The sequence below is a fragment of the Peromyscus californicus genome, unplaced genomic scaffold (genome assembly GCF_007827085.1).
Source record: "Peromyscus californicus insignis strain IS unplaced genomic scaffold, ASM782708v3 Scaffold_9__1_contigs__length_137607984, whole genome shotgun sequence".
Lineage (NCBI taxonomy): Eukaryota > Metazoa > Chordata > Mammalia > Rodentia > Cricetidae > Peromyscus > Peromyscus californicus.
This window is the reverse complement of record NW_026294617.1, coordinates 8,690,362-8,705,752: the sequence shown is the minus strand read 5'-3', so window position 1 is coordinate 8,705,752 and position 15,391 is coordinate 8,690,362. Positions and strand designations below refer to the sequence as shown.

At 47.1% G+C, this 15,391-nt stretch overlaps 1 protein-coding gene across 6 annotated transcripts in view; it reads right to left on the bottom strand.

Moving 5' to 3' along the window:
- Nucleotides 1-15,391, bottom strand: part of Tnik (TRAF2 and NCK interacting kinase) — a 419,460-nt gene that overhangs the window by 74,550 nt on the left and 329,519 nt on the right. For 3 of the 6 annotated variants that reach the window (XM_052730801.1, XM_052730804.1, XM_052730803.1), the window contains exons 13-14: nucleotides 1,723-1,833; nucleotides 864-950 (exon numbers count right to left, since the gene is read on the bottom strand). In XM_052730801.1, coding sequence (XP_052586761.1) covers nucleotides 864-950; nucleotides 1,723-1,833 — 198 coding nt within the window. The remainder of the gene's footprint in view (nucleotides 1-863; nucleotides 951-1,722; nucleotides 1,834-15,391) is intronic. The other 3 variants (XM_052730805.1, XM_052730807.1, XM_052730806.1) reach the window with 1 other exon arrangement.

The following is a 15,391-nucleotide window of genomic DNA, read 5'->3' as shown; positions in this document are numbered from 1 at the left end:
GAGCTTGCACCAAGAAGCCCATTTGGAGAGCTATAGAGCAGTAATAATAAAAATTCTTCCAGTGGATACGGCATGAGCAAGAAACAAACTGTTCCCACTGTAAGGGGCAAGACTAACGGCCTGCAAATGAGAAATGACTGCAGGGCCGAGCAGGCTCCATGGCCAAGGTGCATTTGTTGTGATTGTATTCCAGCATGTTGCAAATGGCTTTAAAAATTACTCTGCAATAAACACAGTGGGTCTGGAATGCAGTTTGAACTTATAATAAGGCTGGATTCATGCTAAAGTTTCGCAAATAGAGGGAGTTAATAAAGTGTGCTAAATGGTTGAGGACTTAGCAAACGGGGTCAGGAAATTATATGAGGCCTCTGTGAGATTCTGAGGTCTAGGAGGTTGGAAGGGAAGACCTCATATTTTTAATGGGCATGTTAGGAGGAGGAAACACAAAGACATATATATGCAGACACGCGCACACGCACGCACACGCGCACACGCACACATGCATGCACACGCACACACGCACACACACACGCACGCACACGCACACACGCACGCACACGCACACACGCACGCACACACGCACACACGCACGCACGCACACGCACACACGCACGCACACGCACACACGCACGCACACACGCACACACGCACGCACACACGCGCACACACGCGCACACGTACACACACGCACACATGCATGCACACGCACACACGCACACACGCACACGTGCACACGCACACACGCACACACACGCACGCACACACGCACACACACACACACGCACACACGCACACACGCACGCACACGCACGCACTCGGGGGGAACACCAGGCAGGCCCGCTGGTGTGTGACTTTCCCATTACCAGAAGTAGAGCTTGTTCGTGCAGGAGCTGCTGCTGTAAGATCTCTAACTGCCTTTGTTCCTCCTCTAACTGACGCCTGATGTACTCCTGGAGAGGCAGGCAGCAGAGAGGTGGGAAGAATGGAAAGAGAGGAAGAGAGAGAGAGAGAACCAGTAATTGCACAGGTGACAGGAGCTTCCAAGTGAAACGCAGGGGGAAGGAAGGGAAAAAGTACCCAACACCTCACCACACAGGAAGAGTAGGCCATAGCAAAGCCAAGGCTTTCAATGCAGTCAAAAGCACAGCCCCCTCGCCAGTAGCAGCTGACTGAGATGGCCCGGCATTTCACCGTCTCTTTGGGTTTAATGAAACAGCTCTGAGTTAAAGCTTGTTGGTAGGCTCCTTCCTTACGGACTCCACGGAATTAACAGTGCCGTGAAGTTCTGAGGCTCTAAGCCAACAGCAGGTATAGAACATATGCGCAAGGCTAGCGTGCTCACAGTCTTTGTAATAGATCCATCCTGGAGCTTGCTGACTCACACTGTGATCTCATCAATCAGAGAGGTCACAAGGAGTCGGAGAGCACAAATAGCCTGAGTAGCATGGCTCATCTCCAGTGATGGAAGAATGGGAACTTGGTTCCATGCAGGGGAGTCAGAAGTTCTAGGTATGTCAGGGGAGGCCCTGGCTTGGGTAGGAAGCATGAGCATTGTCGAGCTGTGCACTTGACTGTTTGGATAGGTGAGAACTGGTTGCTTGAGAAAAAGCAAAAGCCATACTAGAACAGTTCTTGGAGACTAGTAGGTTCCACATCCCGGAAATCCCTGGTGCTGTAGTTCCCAAGGGGCCCGCTGGGGGTGCGCTCTCCACCTCCCCGTACCTGCTCATGCTCTGCGCGCCTCCGCTCCTCCTCCCGACGCATCTGCTCTTCATAGTGCCGGCGCTGTTCCCGCTCCTGCTGTTTCCGGAGCTCCTTCTCCCGCCTTTGTTGCTGTGGGTGACAGACGACATCATGGTAGCAGTGGTGATAGTAGCACCAGATCTGCCCCGTGACAGACATGAGCTCTCAAGGACAGACACCCAGGTGCTCCAGGGCTTTTCCTCCAGGGCTACTGGGGGACCCATTGGAAAGGAGGGGTGATATCAAGAGATCTGGAGTTACGTAGACCACGTTGACATTTGCTATGGATGTCTCGCCAAGACACGGTCTTTCTGTGGCCATTTGGGATTGCCAAACCAGGCTACAAAACACCAGCCGCCTTTGAGCTGTCGTAGACCCTTGAAATCCATTGCAACACTTACGTCCTCCAGTCATTCTGATGCCATGCCACACAAAGATTCCAAAGATAGACTCAGATAAGAAGAGTGCATATTCAAGGCCACATACTGAACAGAACTTAGAGACTCCTGCCCAGACCACATCTCTGTTGCTCATACCAAGCTGCTTCTCTGTTTGCTGGAGGATTCATTTGTAAATGCAGATGTCACCTTCTTGCTCAGGTAAGACCCTATGCTGAGAGAACACTGTCATCACCTCACCATCCTCACCTCATACAATTGCCCTGCCCAAGAGTGGACAGAGCGATCCACATGCTATGTGTCTATCTTATTTAATCTTCAAAAATGCCTTTTGAGGTAGATGTCATTATCTCCAGCTTATATTCGAATTTAAGGCATGGGGAGAGTAATTGTTCAAAGTCCCATTACTGTTTAAGGTCTGCTCCAGTAAATAGCAGAGCTAGACTTCAGAGGCAGCCATATGCTCCAGGACCGAAACTCAACTATTCTATAGATAGGGAGAGAGGAGATGTGCCAGAAAACCCCCACATTAACCTGGCTCCTCTTTCTGCTTTCAGAAAAGGAGGTGCTTAGGAGACCTGAGAACCAAGCTCAGGGGCAGGTGCTCCTCAGGTAGGGGTGGTGCCATTCCCCATCTCCAGAACACTCTAGAAAGTGTGTAGGGGCATGTGAATGGCTTTGGTGGCTGTCCTAGTAACTGGAGCCACATGACTGGCATTTAGCATGGGGCAGATATACCAAACATCTTGCAATGCACAGGATCACATTTAAAACAATGTGCTCTCCAGTACTACTCGTACTGTTTGGGGAACAGCTGTGGGCCTTTTGTGTCAGATCTGTACTGGCTTTGATTTCTTTTTCCTCAGTTAGGAGGTTCTGAGAAAACAGACCAGGGACCATTCACTCCCTGTGACATTCTCACGGCACTTCATTGCATGGTGAGGGGGGGTGAGATGTTCCAGAGAGAACAGCCTCCATTCCACTGACAAGTCAGTCCTGCAAAACCAGGGAAAGAGCCATTCTACCCCAGCTGTCTGCCACAGGCCCTCAAAGTGCCAAGGATGCTGGGGAAAGCCTTGTTTCTCTAGCCTTTCCAGTTCACCAGTGTGTGCTGTCTATCAGTGACCTCAGAATCTTCCGAAAGAAACTACCCTTTGGTACTCAAACTTGACAACTACTTATTCATCTTGCCCTGCACGTGATGAGAAGCCCCTGCAGAGCTTTGTGCAGCCACATGATACAATAGGGCTTGCATTTTCAAAAAGCTCCCAACAACTATTAGGCACTAACAAGGCAGGGTGAGGCCTTCCTACAGGTCTAGACAGGAGCCAAGAGGGCACTGATGATGTAACAAAGGCAGGCTGGGTACCACTGTTATCCTTACTGCTAAGGAAGGAGAAGTTGCAAAAAGGAAGAAAGGTTCCAGGTTTCTAGTCACTCTAGAGTGACTGGGGCACACCTTTAATCCCAGCACTCAGGAGGCAGAGACAGGTGGATCTCTGAGTTCGAGGCCAGCTTGGTCTACAGAGTGAGTTCCAGGACAGCCAGGGCGTTATATAGAGAAACTTATCTCAAAAAACAAAATAAATAAGTAAATAAGTAAATCAATCAATAAATAAAACAAATGACTGGCCTGGACGCCTACTTAGGAATTAAGCATGCAAACATAAAAGAGGGAGGTTCTTGTGACGGTGAACTTGAGAATGGGTGGAGCTCTGGGCTAAGGAGCATCCTGTATCATGTAACAAAGAGAAGGAGAAACAGGGGTGTGCTGATCCCAGACAAGCAATTATTCGTTTCACAGAAAAAATAATTCAGAGGAACACAAGGGGAAAACATCATCATAGGAACTGACTGAATAATTTGGATTGCAGACCCAAATCAGAGGCATTTCCAACACTCAGCTGATGTGAATTAGCGCCAGCCCAGAGAATAAAATAATTATGTGTACTGATCTGGCTCCTGGCAGGAAATAGTCCTCATTTAGCTAACATTTCAAGTTTGTTACTCTTATTGGTTTCTTTCTTGAGGAAAAAAAATCAAGCCCTTTGAAGATTTAGCTGAATCTTATGTGGAAGATTTGTCCCTTTTCAGTCCATCTGCCAGGAATCAATACTGTTTTATAATTACATGCCACTCAGGTTCTCACGCAAGGCACACACAGTATTGATCGCAACTGAAGAAGGTAGGGCTTCCCAAGTATTCTGCAGCTTCTGAGAAAGACACTCAAAAGTGGCTAATAATTAATAACGATCTCACTCAGATCAGCCACTGGTCACACATGGAGGCATCTGCCAGGGCTTCGGTTCCCACTGTGAAGTTAGAAAAATAAATTACCTCCCCAGCCTTCTGAGGGCACCCTGCCAATTTCCAACTGTGTGTCTCAAGGTTGATGCCTTTCCTAGAAAGATGTTTACGGTCTCTCCTTTTGGGCATGAGGCTGTTGGAAGAGACATATCAAAACAGGCCAAAGAAAATTTCTGCCTTTGGTGGCTCTCTCTATAAGCAGCTCTTAGAGGACAAGGCCGTGGCTCAACTCCTGCTCAACTTCAGCCTCGCATAGGTCATGGTCCCTGGCAGGTACATGTAGCGATGTGTTGTGCTAGACATGATGCTGTGTGGCTGTAATCCTACCCAGCACTGGGGAGGCTGAGGCAGAAGGAATACCAGGAGTTTAAGATAAGACACCACTATAGAGTGAGACTCTGTTCAAAGGAAAGGTGTCTGGAACTCAACAGAACAAAACCCTTGGGACGGAGGTGCGGGGGGAGAAGACACTAACACACTATTCTTTTAAAGCATTTTGGTATTTTCTTCTAATCAGTACTAATGACATATATTGCATCATGATTTATATTACTTTTTGTTAGTTTCATCAATTTTGTGACCTAGATTGAAAGCTACTATGTGTCTCTATTGTAGGTTTTATCTTTTAAAAATGATTTATTTAACTTAATTTTGATTTGTGTATGTGTATGTGCCCGAATGAATTTATGTATACCACATACACATATCACCCTAAGGGGCCAGAAGAGGGTGCTGGATCCCCCTGAACTGGGGTCACAGGCAGCTGTTAGCCACCCAGTGTGGATCCTAGGGACTGAACCACGGTTCTTCACAAGATCAGTAAGTCCTTCTTCCGGCTGAGCAGTCTCCGCAGCCCTCAGCTCTTGCCTCGTATGTTTCTCACACACATTGTATCGCTGCTCATATTTGTTGTATTGATGGCTGAAGGCCGGAAAAACAACCCAAGGGGAATGTGCTAGACGATTTTAACTGTCTACTTGACACAGCCTACAATCACCTGGGACAAGAGTTTTAATTTCGGAATTGTCTAGATCAGGCTGCCCTGTGAGCGTGTCTGTAGGGAACTGTCTTGATAATTGATGAGGAGGACTCAGCGCACTGTGGGCAGCACCACTTCAAGGGTTGGGCTGTACAGAGTGAGAAAGGCTAGCTGAAAGCAAGCAGCATTGTTGATTTGTCTCTCCCTGCTCTCTATTGTGGATGTGATGTGACCGGCCACTTGAGTTCCCGCCTTGACTTTATGCAAGGTGAAATTTTGAGCTAAATAAACCCGTTCTCTCCACAGTGGCTTTTTAGTCAGGGTATTCGTCACAGCAACAGAAAGAAAGCTAGGACTGAGTGTGAGGAAGTCTTCCAGAAACTGAAATCAGACCTGCTCTTCTGAGGCGTCTCTCATAGGCTAGAAGTCCTTCACAGAATGCCCAAATGAGATTGAGAACGTTGCAAAATCCAAGCAGCAACCAAACCACGGTCACCTGCAATTAATTGGTCCTGATACAACTATTTGCCATGATGGAGAAAAGTATGAAAATAAAATAAGGCTGCAAACCTGAGCTGGAAAGAATGAGGAGGAGAATTAAAGTAGCATTCTTAGGTTGCATTTGAATTATGATTAACGATTATCATGGTCCTGCCATCAGAGAGAATGTCTTTAACCAGCCAGATGACAGTTTTTGGCAGATAATGCCACTCACAAGGGGTGGGCTAGAAGTTCTCATCTATATCTTCTGGGAGGCATTGCTAAAAGTTGATTTCCTTAAAATTAGAAATTCAGTTGGTTCTTAATAGAGTTTCAATGTTTTTCCTTCTGGTTGGGGAGTGAAGGATAGCGGTGGCCCCGCATGTTCTCCGGGTGATACAATCAGCGCCTTATCATGTGGTGTAGATGTGGCCCTTCCTGCACGTGTGCCTTCTGCGGCTCTGCACCAACGGAGGAGAGGTAGAATTGCTATTTTCCCTCGGTGTGCCCAACATCTGACAGAAACCCTGAAGGGAGGATGGGCTTCTCTCTGCTCCGGGTTTGACGGTCCATCATGGTCAGGGAGGTGTGGAGTTAGGGGTGGGAGGCAGCTGCTCCCACCGAGTCAGGAAGTGGAGAGATTGGAAGCTGGTGCTCAGCTTGCCTTCTTCCTTCCTTCCTTCCTTCCTTCCTTCCTTCCTTCCTTCCTTCCTTCCTTCCTTCCTTCCTTCCTTCCTTCCTTCCTCTGGACCCTCAGCCCAGGGGTTGGTGCCACCATCCTCAGCTAAACCTGTCTGGAGACATTCTCAGATATGCCTGGAGGTGATTCGAAATCCAGTCAAGTTGACAAGGAAGATTAGCCGTCCCTGGACAAGTTCTGAACCTCCGCTTGCCCATCCGCTTAGGACGCTCCAGGTGGATGTTGTTTTCAAGTGAGCTGGTTAGTCAGTTTCAGTGAGGAAGTATTAAAGCTTCCAGTCTTCACATTCCTGCCAGAGGTTGTCACTGCAACCCTCAGACAGACTTCTCACAGGCATGGGGACACACACATTCACTCCTGAGTGACATTACAGGGCACACCTTCTCCTCTGATGGACAACTGGGATCTTTGTTGGGTTTCTTCGGTGCCAGGATGCTCAGAGCCATACTGATGGCCACCTCTGCCACTGTGCTCACTGAATGTCACGTTACGTAAGAATTCAGTGAACCAGCCCAGGTCCTGCTTTTCAACTCATCTTTCTCTCCTATTTTATGTTTCTTTTTATTTTCTTATATATTATATTTTTACTTGTATTAACCACTATAAGCAGCATTAAGTTCTCTTTTTGGAATGAAGAAAAGTTACAGAGAAAGATAACAAATAGTAGACAACAAAAAAGCCTTGCCCCTATGTCCATCTACTATACCGACCACATTTCCATCCTACGAGCCCAGGGAGACACCCACACTTGAGAATATTTCCTAATTGTAATGTTCATGTAGTTGGGTAGGGAGAGGAGTCAGGAAGGCTTGGAGATAGAACACTGGATCAGAAATATGTTCTCTATAAACATTTAATGAGGGAGTCAGTGTTGTATGTTGAATTAGATACTATCATCTAAACTTCTAATGCAGTGGCCCTGTAGACCTTCAAAGGATCTGAGCCAGGATGTGCTGCCTTGCAAAGGAAAAAAAAAAAAGATTCTGAATGAAAAATGCTGGGCTGCCCTTGGAGAGTTCCAGGGTGACCTCCTGGAAGTGGTGAGAGGGGACCCCACTAGGACCATGACTGATCTGGCTTGCCCTCTAGAGGACTGGAGAGCAGCTACTTTGGGATGATGTCCAGCTTCTCAGCAAGGGCCTCAAACCATCCCTTCAGCTCAGGGGCTCTGTGATCAAGGGTGCTCTGCATGAAAGGCCACTGTGGTCCTTTGAATCGGTTACACATCACACATGCTCCTCACTTTAAACAGGACTGCTCACCTCAAACTTTCTAGGAGCTGTACTTGTGACAAAGGCATTCATACACATCTGGACATTCTGTGTCTAGTGTTTGGCCAAGTTTCAATTTGGGAAAGACCATTGAAAACTAACCACTGCAGGAGAAGGGCATGGGTGCCTCGTCATGAAAGTAGAGCTCCAAGCATTTTTTAAAGTAGGCAGGGCACAGGAATGATGAAGTGGCCAGACACCTATGATTTTATAACACACCAGTGTAATAAACAGAATGAAAGGAATAATAATGCCAAATAACAGGATCAAAGTTCTGCGAGTTTATGACACCATGCGCCTCTTGTGGTATCACGTACATTTCTAAGGCTCTTACCCCTGTTACCCTGTCTAGTTTCCCCTCCTTTTGAGACAAGTACACCCATCACTCTATTGTGCAGCTAAGGACAGCACCACACCCAGGCCAACATCTTACTGGAGTCCAGTCCGTGGTAAGTGGATAGCCAGGGCATATACTCTGTGTAGTTCTGACATATGCATGTATACCAAGTGAGCCATGTCTGTGTTTTTGCCAATTTCCTTTTTCTGTCTTGACCCTTTCTTCATAGAAACAGTAACCAGAGAGCCCTGGAAAGGCTAGACAGGCTGGAGATAGTCCATCCCTTCTTTCTGCATTTGCTTTAATCCGAGGCCAGAAGGAAGCCTCGTCTCTACTGAAGGCACCTTTTGATCAGCAGGCAGCCCATGGCTAAGCTCCCTGAGAACACATGTGCAAGCTGCTCTTTTACGGATAAAAGGGGAAAGGGAGGTTCTAGGCTGGTTTTGCCTTGAGCAAACTTAATGAAGAAATCTAATCCCATTTCTGCCATGAATGGTTGTTAACGTGATTATTCATGAGCTCCTGGTTATCTCCCGGTCTCGGTTTCTCCAGGAACAGCTACTAGGGCTTCTCCAGGCACCACACAGAGGAACAAGAATGGCGCAGTGGTCATCCCTAATACACAAGGCTTTGTGGCTTAGCATAAATGTCAAGTGCAGATAAAACTCTTTAATTCCTGCCCCAACACTCCAAAGCCCCAGTGAGAGAGCCTGGGACTGAGTGCCATGGAAACAAGTGTGTTATCAGTGAGCTAATGGATACTGCATTCACAGAGAGGGCCATTCCAGGGTGTCTGAGCTGACATTGAAGGTGCCGAATTACATCCCCTGTAGAAAGGAGAACTCTTCAACTATTTCCTGCGCTGATGAGGAAGGCATTTTGGATGTTTGGCAGAATGTATTTGAATGTAGAATATCACAAGGGCTGAGTCAATAACAAGATAAATTTTCCAACATTGGGAGTTGTTAAGAAAGAAATAGGAATGTGCTGCCAAAGCCCGTGAGTTTGTAGGGAGGCGTGGCCACAGGTAAGCAAGCTTGTCTGACCAATGCTGTTCTTGCTTTTGGAGAGCAGCTGGCTGAGATCACTGTGTAGGAGATGCTCTACTCAAGCGGCTCACCGAAGAGAACAAAAGTAGAAATGGAAACAGTCCCATTTCAGTGTCATGTGAATGAATGTCCCAATGACACCATTTTATTGTAGATCTTCCAGGTAAGGCATAACTAAGAAAACTGAACTACAAGGCACATGGACCAGTCATAACAAAAGAGGCTGCGAGAAGACCCTGGATGATGGAGGTCAGGCCTGTGACCCACGATGCGTGTTCAGGCAGGCCTTGATTACTAATTGTGCATGTATGTAATCAAAGGCACTCTAGATAAACCAAGGGTTAGTGCCTGTCTGACTCTAATCTTGTTCTGTAACATTAGAAATGGTAGGCACCAGATACCAGGCAGTCCTTTCCATTCTTGAAAAGCACAGGAAGGGGTCTGTACAAAGTGAGGACACCTTTCAGCAGCATCTGTAACCTCAGTGTGGGGTTTAAAACCCTCCCTCCACAGGGCTCAGAGGCACCGCACACAAAGCCAGACCTCCTGCTGCAAAAGCAAGCTCTCTGGGACTGACTGGGTAGTGGCCCCCTCCCTTCACTGTCTTCTGAGACATGATCTTGTGCAGCCCAGGCTGGCCTCAACCGTGCTGTGTAGACTATACTACCCTTGAACTACGGATAACTCTGCTTCTTAAGCGCTGGAATTACAGGCACATGCCACGATGCCCAGCAATTACCAGATACTGTTATGGCACATGCCACCATGTTCAGAGATCACTAGATACTGTTATAAATTCTTTTTATGAATTGACTCAATCTCTCAAATGATTATTATCCCATTTTGTAAATGAGTAAACTGATGAATAAAAAATCAGGGTTTGCTCAAGATGACTAAGGCAGAAAATGGCAGGGTGGAGATTGGCAGCAAAGCTAATGTGCCCGTCTTCTTGGTGAATAACCACTCCTAGGGTTCTGTGTCTCTCCTGCCTGAAGCTTACTATGCAGACCTGACAAGATCTCTATCTTATGGGTCTTGTTTAGATCTCAGACAAGCCTTCATATAACCACTTGATAGTAATGCAGGGATTATACTTAATGATTGTGGTGGTTAGTTTTAAATGTCAACTTGCCACAACTTAGAAATCACCTGGGAAGGAAGGCTCCCCTGAGGAACTGCCTCGGCAGGCGAGCGTGTTTATGGAGGACCGTCCTGACTGTTGACGCGGTGGGAAGACCACCCACTGTGGGCAGCGCCATTCCCTGCACAGACGTCCTGGACGGCGTAGGTGAAGAGGCACAGCTAAGTGTAAGTACCTAGCAAGTCGGCAGCATGGATGTGTTTCTTTCTGCTCTTCATTTACAGATTTAACCAGACTAACTGCTTTGAGTTTCCACTTTTATTTTTTCCCCCTCAATGATAGTCTGCAGCACGAAGTTGTAAGACAAACAAACCCCTGTTTCCTCAAGAGGCTTTTGGTCAGGTGTTTTATCAGAGCAACAAATAAGAAACTAAGACAACGACAGAAAGAAATACAGGTAAGACCATCTTTCTACAGACAGAGCTTTGCACAGTCCTTTGGCTCCTCTGGTGAAAGCAGAGGTCCAAAGTGGCGGCGGCCCTGCTGACAAGGTGCTCCCTGGGGATGCTGCCCTGGGCTGGCCAGGCCAGTTACCACCGACAAGCTCACGGCCGGCAGAAAGCCAGAACACAAAGAACAAGGTGCTTTCAGGAAAAAGACACCACAAAGGGGTGGCAGGGAAGGCACATTAGTGAAAATAGAATAAAAAATCTTCTCTATAAAAGTAAAATAAACGATCCTTGCTAACTTAGTCTCTCACAGTTCCTGAATACAACAAAACATTCGTACAAAAATCTTAACCTATGTCTTGTGTGAGGCGTGTTTTTCACATTGTTCCCACAGTGATCCTCCGAAGTCAATGTAACTATGCTGAGGTAAAGAAGCTGAGGTTCACAGAGGTTAAGTAACTTCCCAAGACCACAGAGCTGGAATTAAACCTGGCCTCCTGGCCTACAAAGCTGGTGTAGTTTACTCTCGCACTCACCTACCAGACTGTTTTCCCTTCCCACCACATTCTGAGTGGGTGTTGTAACAAGTGTTCATTCCAAAGTGTGAGAAGGTGCTTGCCTTCTGGCACATTTCTTTTCATAAACTCCAGGTTTCGCTGTGTACAGGAAGAAGCTCCAACGTTGAAAATTCCCCCCTGGCCTTAGTCAGAACAGCAACAGTTACTGTCCCCGGAACGTCACATGTTGGCGATATGCTGGAGGTTTCTGGGAATTGCTTGGTTAATAGCTGCACATGATGCTATTGTTACCCTGAGTTTTAGAAGTGTGGAAACTGAGGCAGAGGAATGCTAATGAATGCACTCAGAGTCACACAGTAAAAAAGGAAAGCCAGGATCCTGGTTTTGGCAGCACGAGGGGCTGGGGCTGATTCATTTGTGTTTTGTTTTTGAGATAGGGTCTTGAAATGCATCCTAGGCTGGCCTTGAACTCATAGCAATCCTCCTGTCTCTGACTCCCAAATACTGAGATTACAGATGTGGGCCATCACATCTGGTTCTTTTAGTGGATATTGTTGACTAAAATACTGCATCCTTCTCAAAAGTCTTCTACTTCATTGTCTGAAGGCGAGCTTCAATATGTGGCTCCTACATATTGACTCTTAAATTTTCCCATTAATATGATGGCAAGTTGAGAGAAACCACTGGTCTTTTCAAAAATTCCTATGCAAGATCAATCAGTGCCAGGGACCTGATCCAAATTCATTAGTCTGTTCCAGAGCAGGGCCACAGCACTTCCGGGGGCCGGCTTGCTCTGATGCACAGTGCCAAGGGGAGGTCTGTCCCAGCTGAGTAATAAAAACGCTTATGGAGCCGGAAAAAAATAGGAGAGGATCCCTGTGTAGTTTTGTCACTGGTGATGAACTGACTCACCTTGGCTGAGTTTCAGCAAGTTCCTGGAACTTACTTATGTATTTTACTGTATCACCGGTCAAAATTGGTCTGGTTACCACCATTTAATCAGCCACAGGCCATGCCCCTTGTCTAAGCAGATCCATGACTATGTTCAGCTATAGTCAAAGTCCTTCTGAGAATTACCAACACTGATTAGATCCTAGCCATATGCATGCAGGCACAGAACAAAAGCAAAGGGCACATAAAGTGTCCTTAGGGACCCCTGGTGGGAGCTGACATCTGAGGTCACCAAATATGAGAGCTCCAGCCCATCATTCCTGTGATACCAGGTAGGCAGCCAGGAGGCCTTTATTCAGAATTGGGAATATAATTCCCAGCATGCCCACAAAAGCCCATATGACCAAAGGAAGCTAAATTCTCCAGCAGAACTACACAGTTTCTATGTGCCCATGCAGCCCAAGTTCCTGTGCTGGTCACCAGAGACACAAGTGTTTACCGCAGGCTAGGCTGGCAGATAAGGATAGGGATACAGGAGGGGACTCTCTGGGAGCAAGGATTGTTGTGGTCCAGGTTCAGTACTTACAGTCAACCCATTATGTGACAATCTGCTTTCCTCCCTTAAGCTATAGCATTTAACATTAGGACATGGCATTGACATCTGAAGGTTTATTCCTGACGACACCACAACAGAGTCACAAAACACACACACAAACTGAGGGTGCTTTAAGTAAGTTGACTGGGCCACATTCATAGCAATTCTGGGATGCATGTGGCCTCATGTGCCTGTCTGTGGGTGGCTGGTTGGACACACCCAGGGCAAGAGAAAGGTCCACAAAGATAAAGCCAGTGTAACTGACCAAATCCACGTGCTCCCGATTCTTCCGAGAAGCCTGGTTCCCACTCACCATCGCAGAGCAGGAGGTTCAGCCCTCAGGCGTGCGGACACCTTCCACTCAGGCCATGGAGCTCAGGGGGTCTCTCTGTGCACAGTGCCTTCCTCACACCCATGGAAGAAGTGCCCATAAATGCCACTGAAGAACACAGAGGAGGCCTTGCAGTAGCACTGGCCTGGTGTGTGAAGGAGAACCTAGTTCAATGCTGAACACCTGCTCAGCACAGCTGCTTTGCCTTGGCCCAGAGATCATCAGCTGTGCAAGGCAAACTACCACAGAGCTACAAGCCAGGACTAGGATATAAAACAGTGTCATGAAGCATAGACTCTGTAGCGAAGCCCCCGAACATGACACATGATTTAGCTTGGAGCTGCCCTCTGGGAAGACTTCATACTGACTAAGAACTTGGGTCTAGCAGCCCAGAGTTCATGTGACAAACAAACAAAGTGGGTTTGGAGAGGCAGCTCAGCGAGGAAAGTGCTTGTCTACAAGGAAGAGAACATGGGTTCAGTCCCCAGAACCCAAATAAAAAACGTTGGGAGTCTTGGTGTGTATTCGTCAAGCCAGCACTAGGTGGGTGGAGACAGGAAGGTCCTGGGCTTTCTGGCCAGCTGGCCTACCTACTTAGCAAGTTTCAGGCCTGTGAGAGAACCCATCACCAGAGAAAAGATGGGCAGCACCTGAAGAACGCCATTTGAGGTTGCATCCTGACCTGTACAGACATGCACACATGAGCATGTGTACTCCCATGTGAACATCCATATGAACATATACAGACACACCAACATTTTAAAAACGTGAAGGTCACATCTGCTCTTCACATGGTGAGAATCCTGTGAATTTTAAATGCTCATGAGCTTGGTAGTGTAGATTGTCCAGGGCTCCCTGGCCAGCGCTTTTAGCCTGAAACCAATGATAATGAACCAGTAACCAAATGGAGCTGAAGTAGTGGAGACTGTGATACCCGGGAAGCGGGAACCTGGAAATGCCCCACCAAGAAAAACAGGCCAGACAATGTTCAGGGAGCAGTTCAGTAGAGGGTTTGATCCACCCAGAAGGCGGAGGTCTTTAAGTCCAAGGAGCAGAGTCTATGGTGTTCCAGAGGTCTGAGAGATTAAGGAAACTGTGGCCCTTGGCTGGGGGCCAGTCTAAGAGCCGTGGGTGGCCTGGGCAGGCTGCAGGCAGTGGTAGCTCAGCACAGCTGCCAGAATCTAAGACTCTCGGTCTGTGCCCCAGGGGGTAACCAGAGGTCACTTCTATACCTTACATGTTCACTTTACCTATGCCCTACCACGGGGCCTCCGTCCACCACACTCAGAAGAGAAGAGAGCAGGGACTTTACACCTCTCACGTGGTGGGTATCTTTACACGAGTGTCCTAACTTACACACAGATTGGAAAGCACATTATGTCCTGATTGCTGTTCACAGAAGGTCTCAAAGTCCGCCTCCGAGGATCAGCACTCAAGGCTCCGATTCACACCTGTCTCGGAACCCTCACATGGACACTGGGATCGGAGAGACCAGCATGCACCTTGTTTCGCAGTTACTGACCCTCTTCACTCACTGTCCTCTTTGCTTTCCATTTCTTTTCTTTTTAATTTTCAAAGCTTAAAAAGTATGCACACAAAATACTGGTTTTCATTACAGCATTTTATATGCACATATCATGTATTTTGCTCATATTCACTCCTCATTGTCTCCTTGTTAAATGTCATGTGGTCAGTTCTTCACAATCACTAGAAATTGTCACTTAGTCACTTGATAAATAAAAGTAGAAATCTCAGATATCTCATAGCAGGTACAAGAGAAGGAAAAATGAAAAATAAAGACAGAAAATTCACTTCCTGAGAGAAAATGATATATAGGATTCCACATCTGATTCCACAACTCCCCGCATGGTAACTTGCACATAGAAGTCACTCAATAAACAAATCATTGTAAATGTAGAGGATTACTGTTGAAGGTCTGAAAATAATGTCCCAGGGTCTTAATGAGGTTGCCAGGATTTACTGAAAAGTGACCTGAGGTCCTCAGAGACTTAAATGAGGGAATCAGAACCATGATGGGCTGTTAAAAAGGTGATCTGATCCTGTAGCCCCCAACCTCTCACTCTCTAGTGGGCCATTTTAAAAAGCAAAATCAAGGAACCCATGAGCAAGGGGTAGACTGGAATTTGGGAGAGCCCTAACATTACCACCCTGCTCCCATACAGTTGTGGACCTTCTCATTTGCCTCCCAGTTTCCCCAATGACTAAACAATCTCAGTTTCTTACTGACCTGGAGGCTCTCAT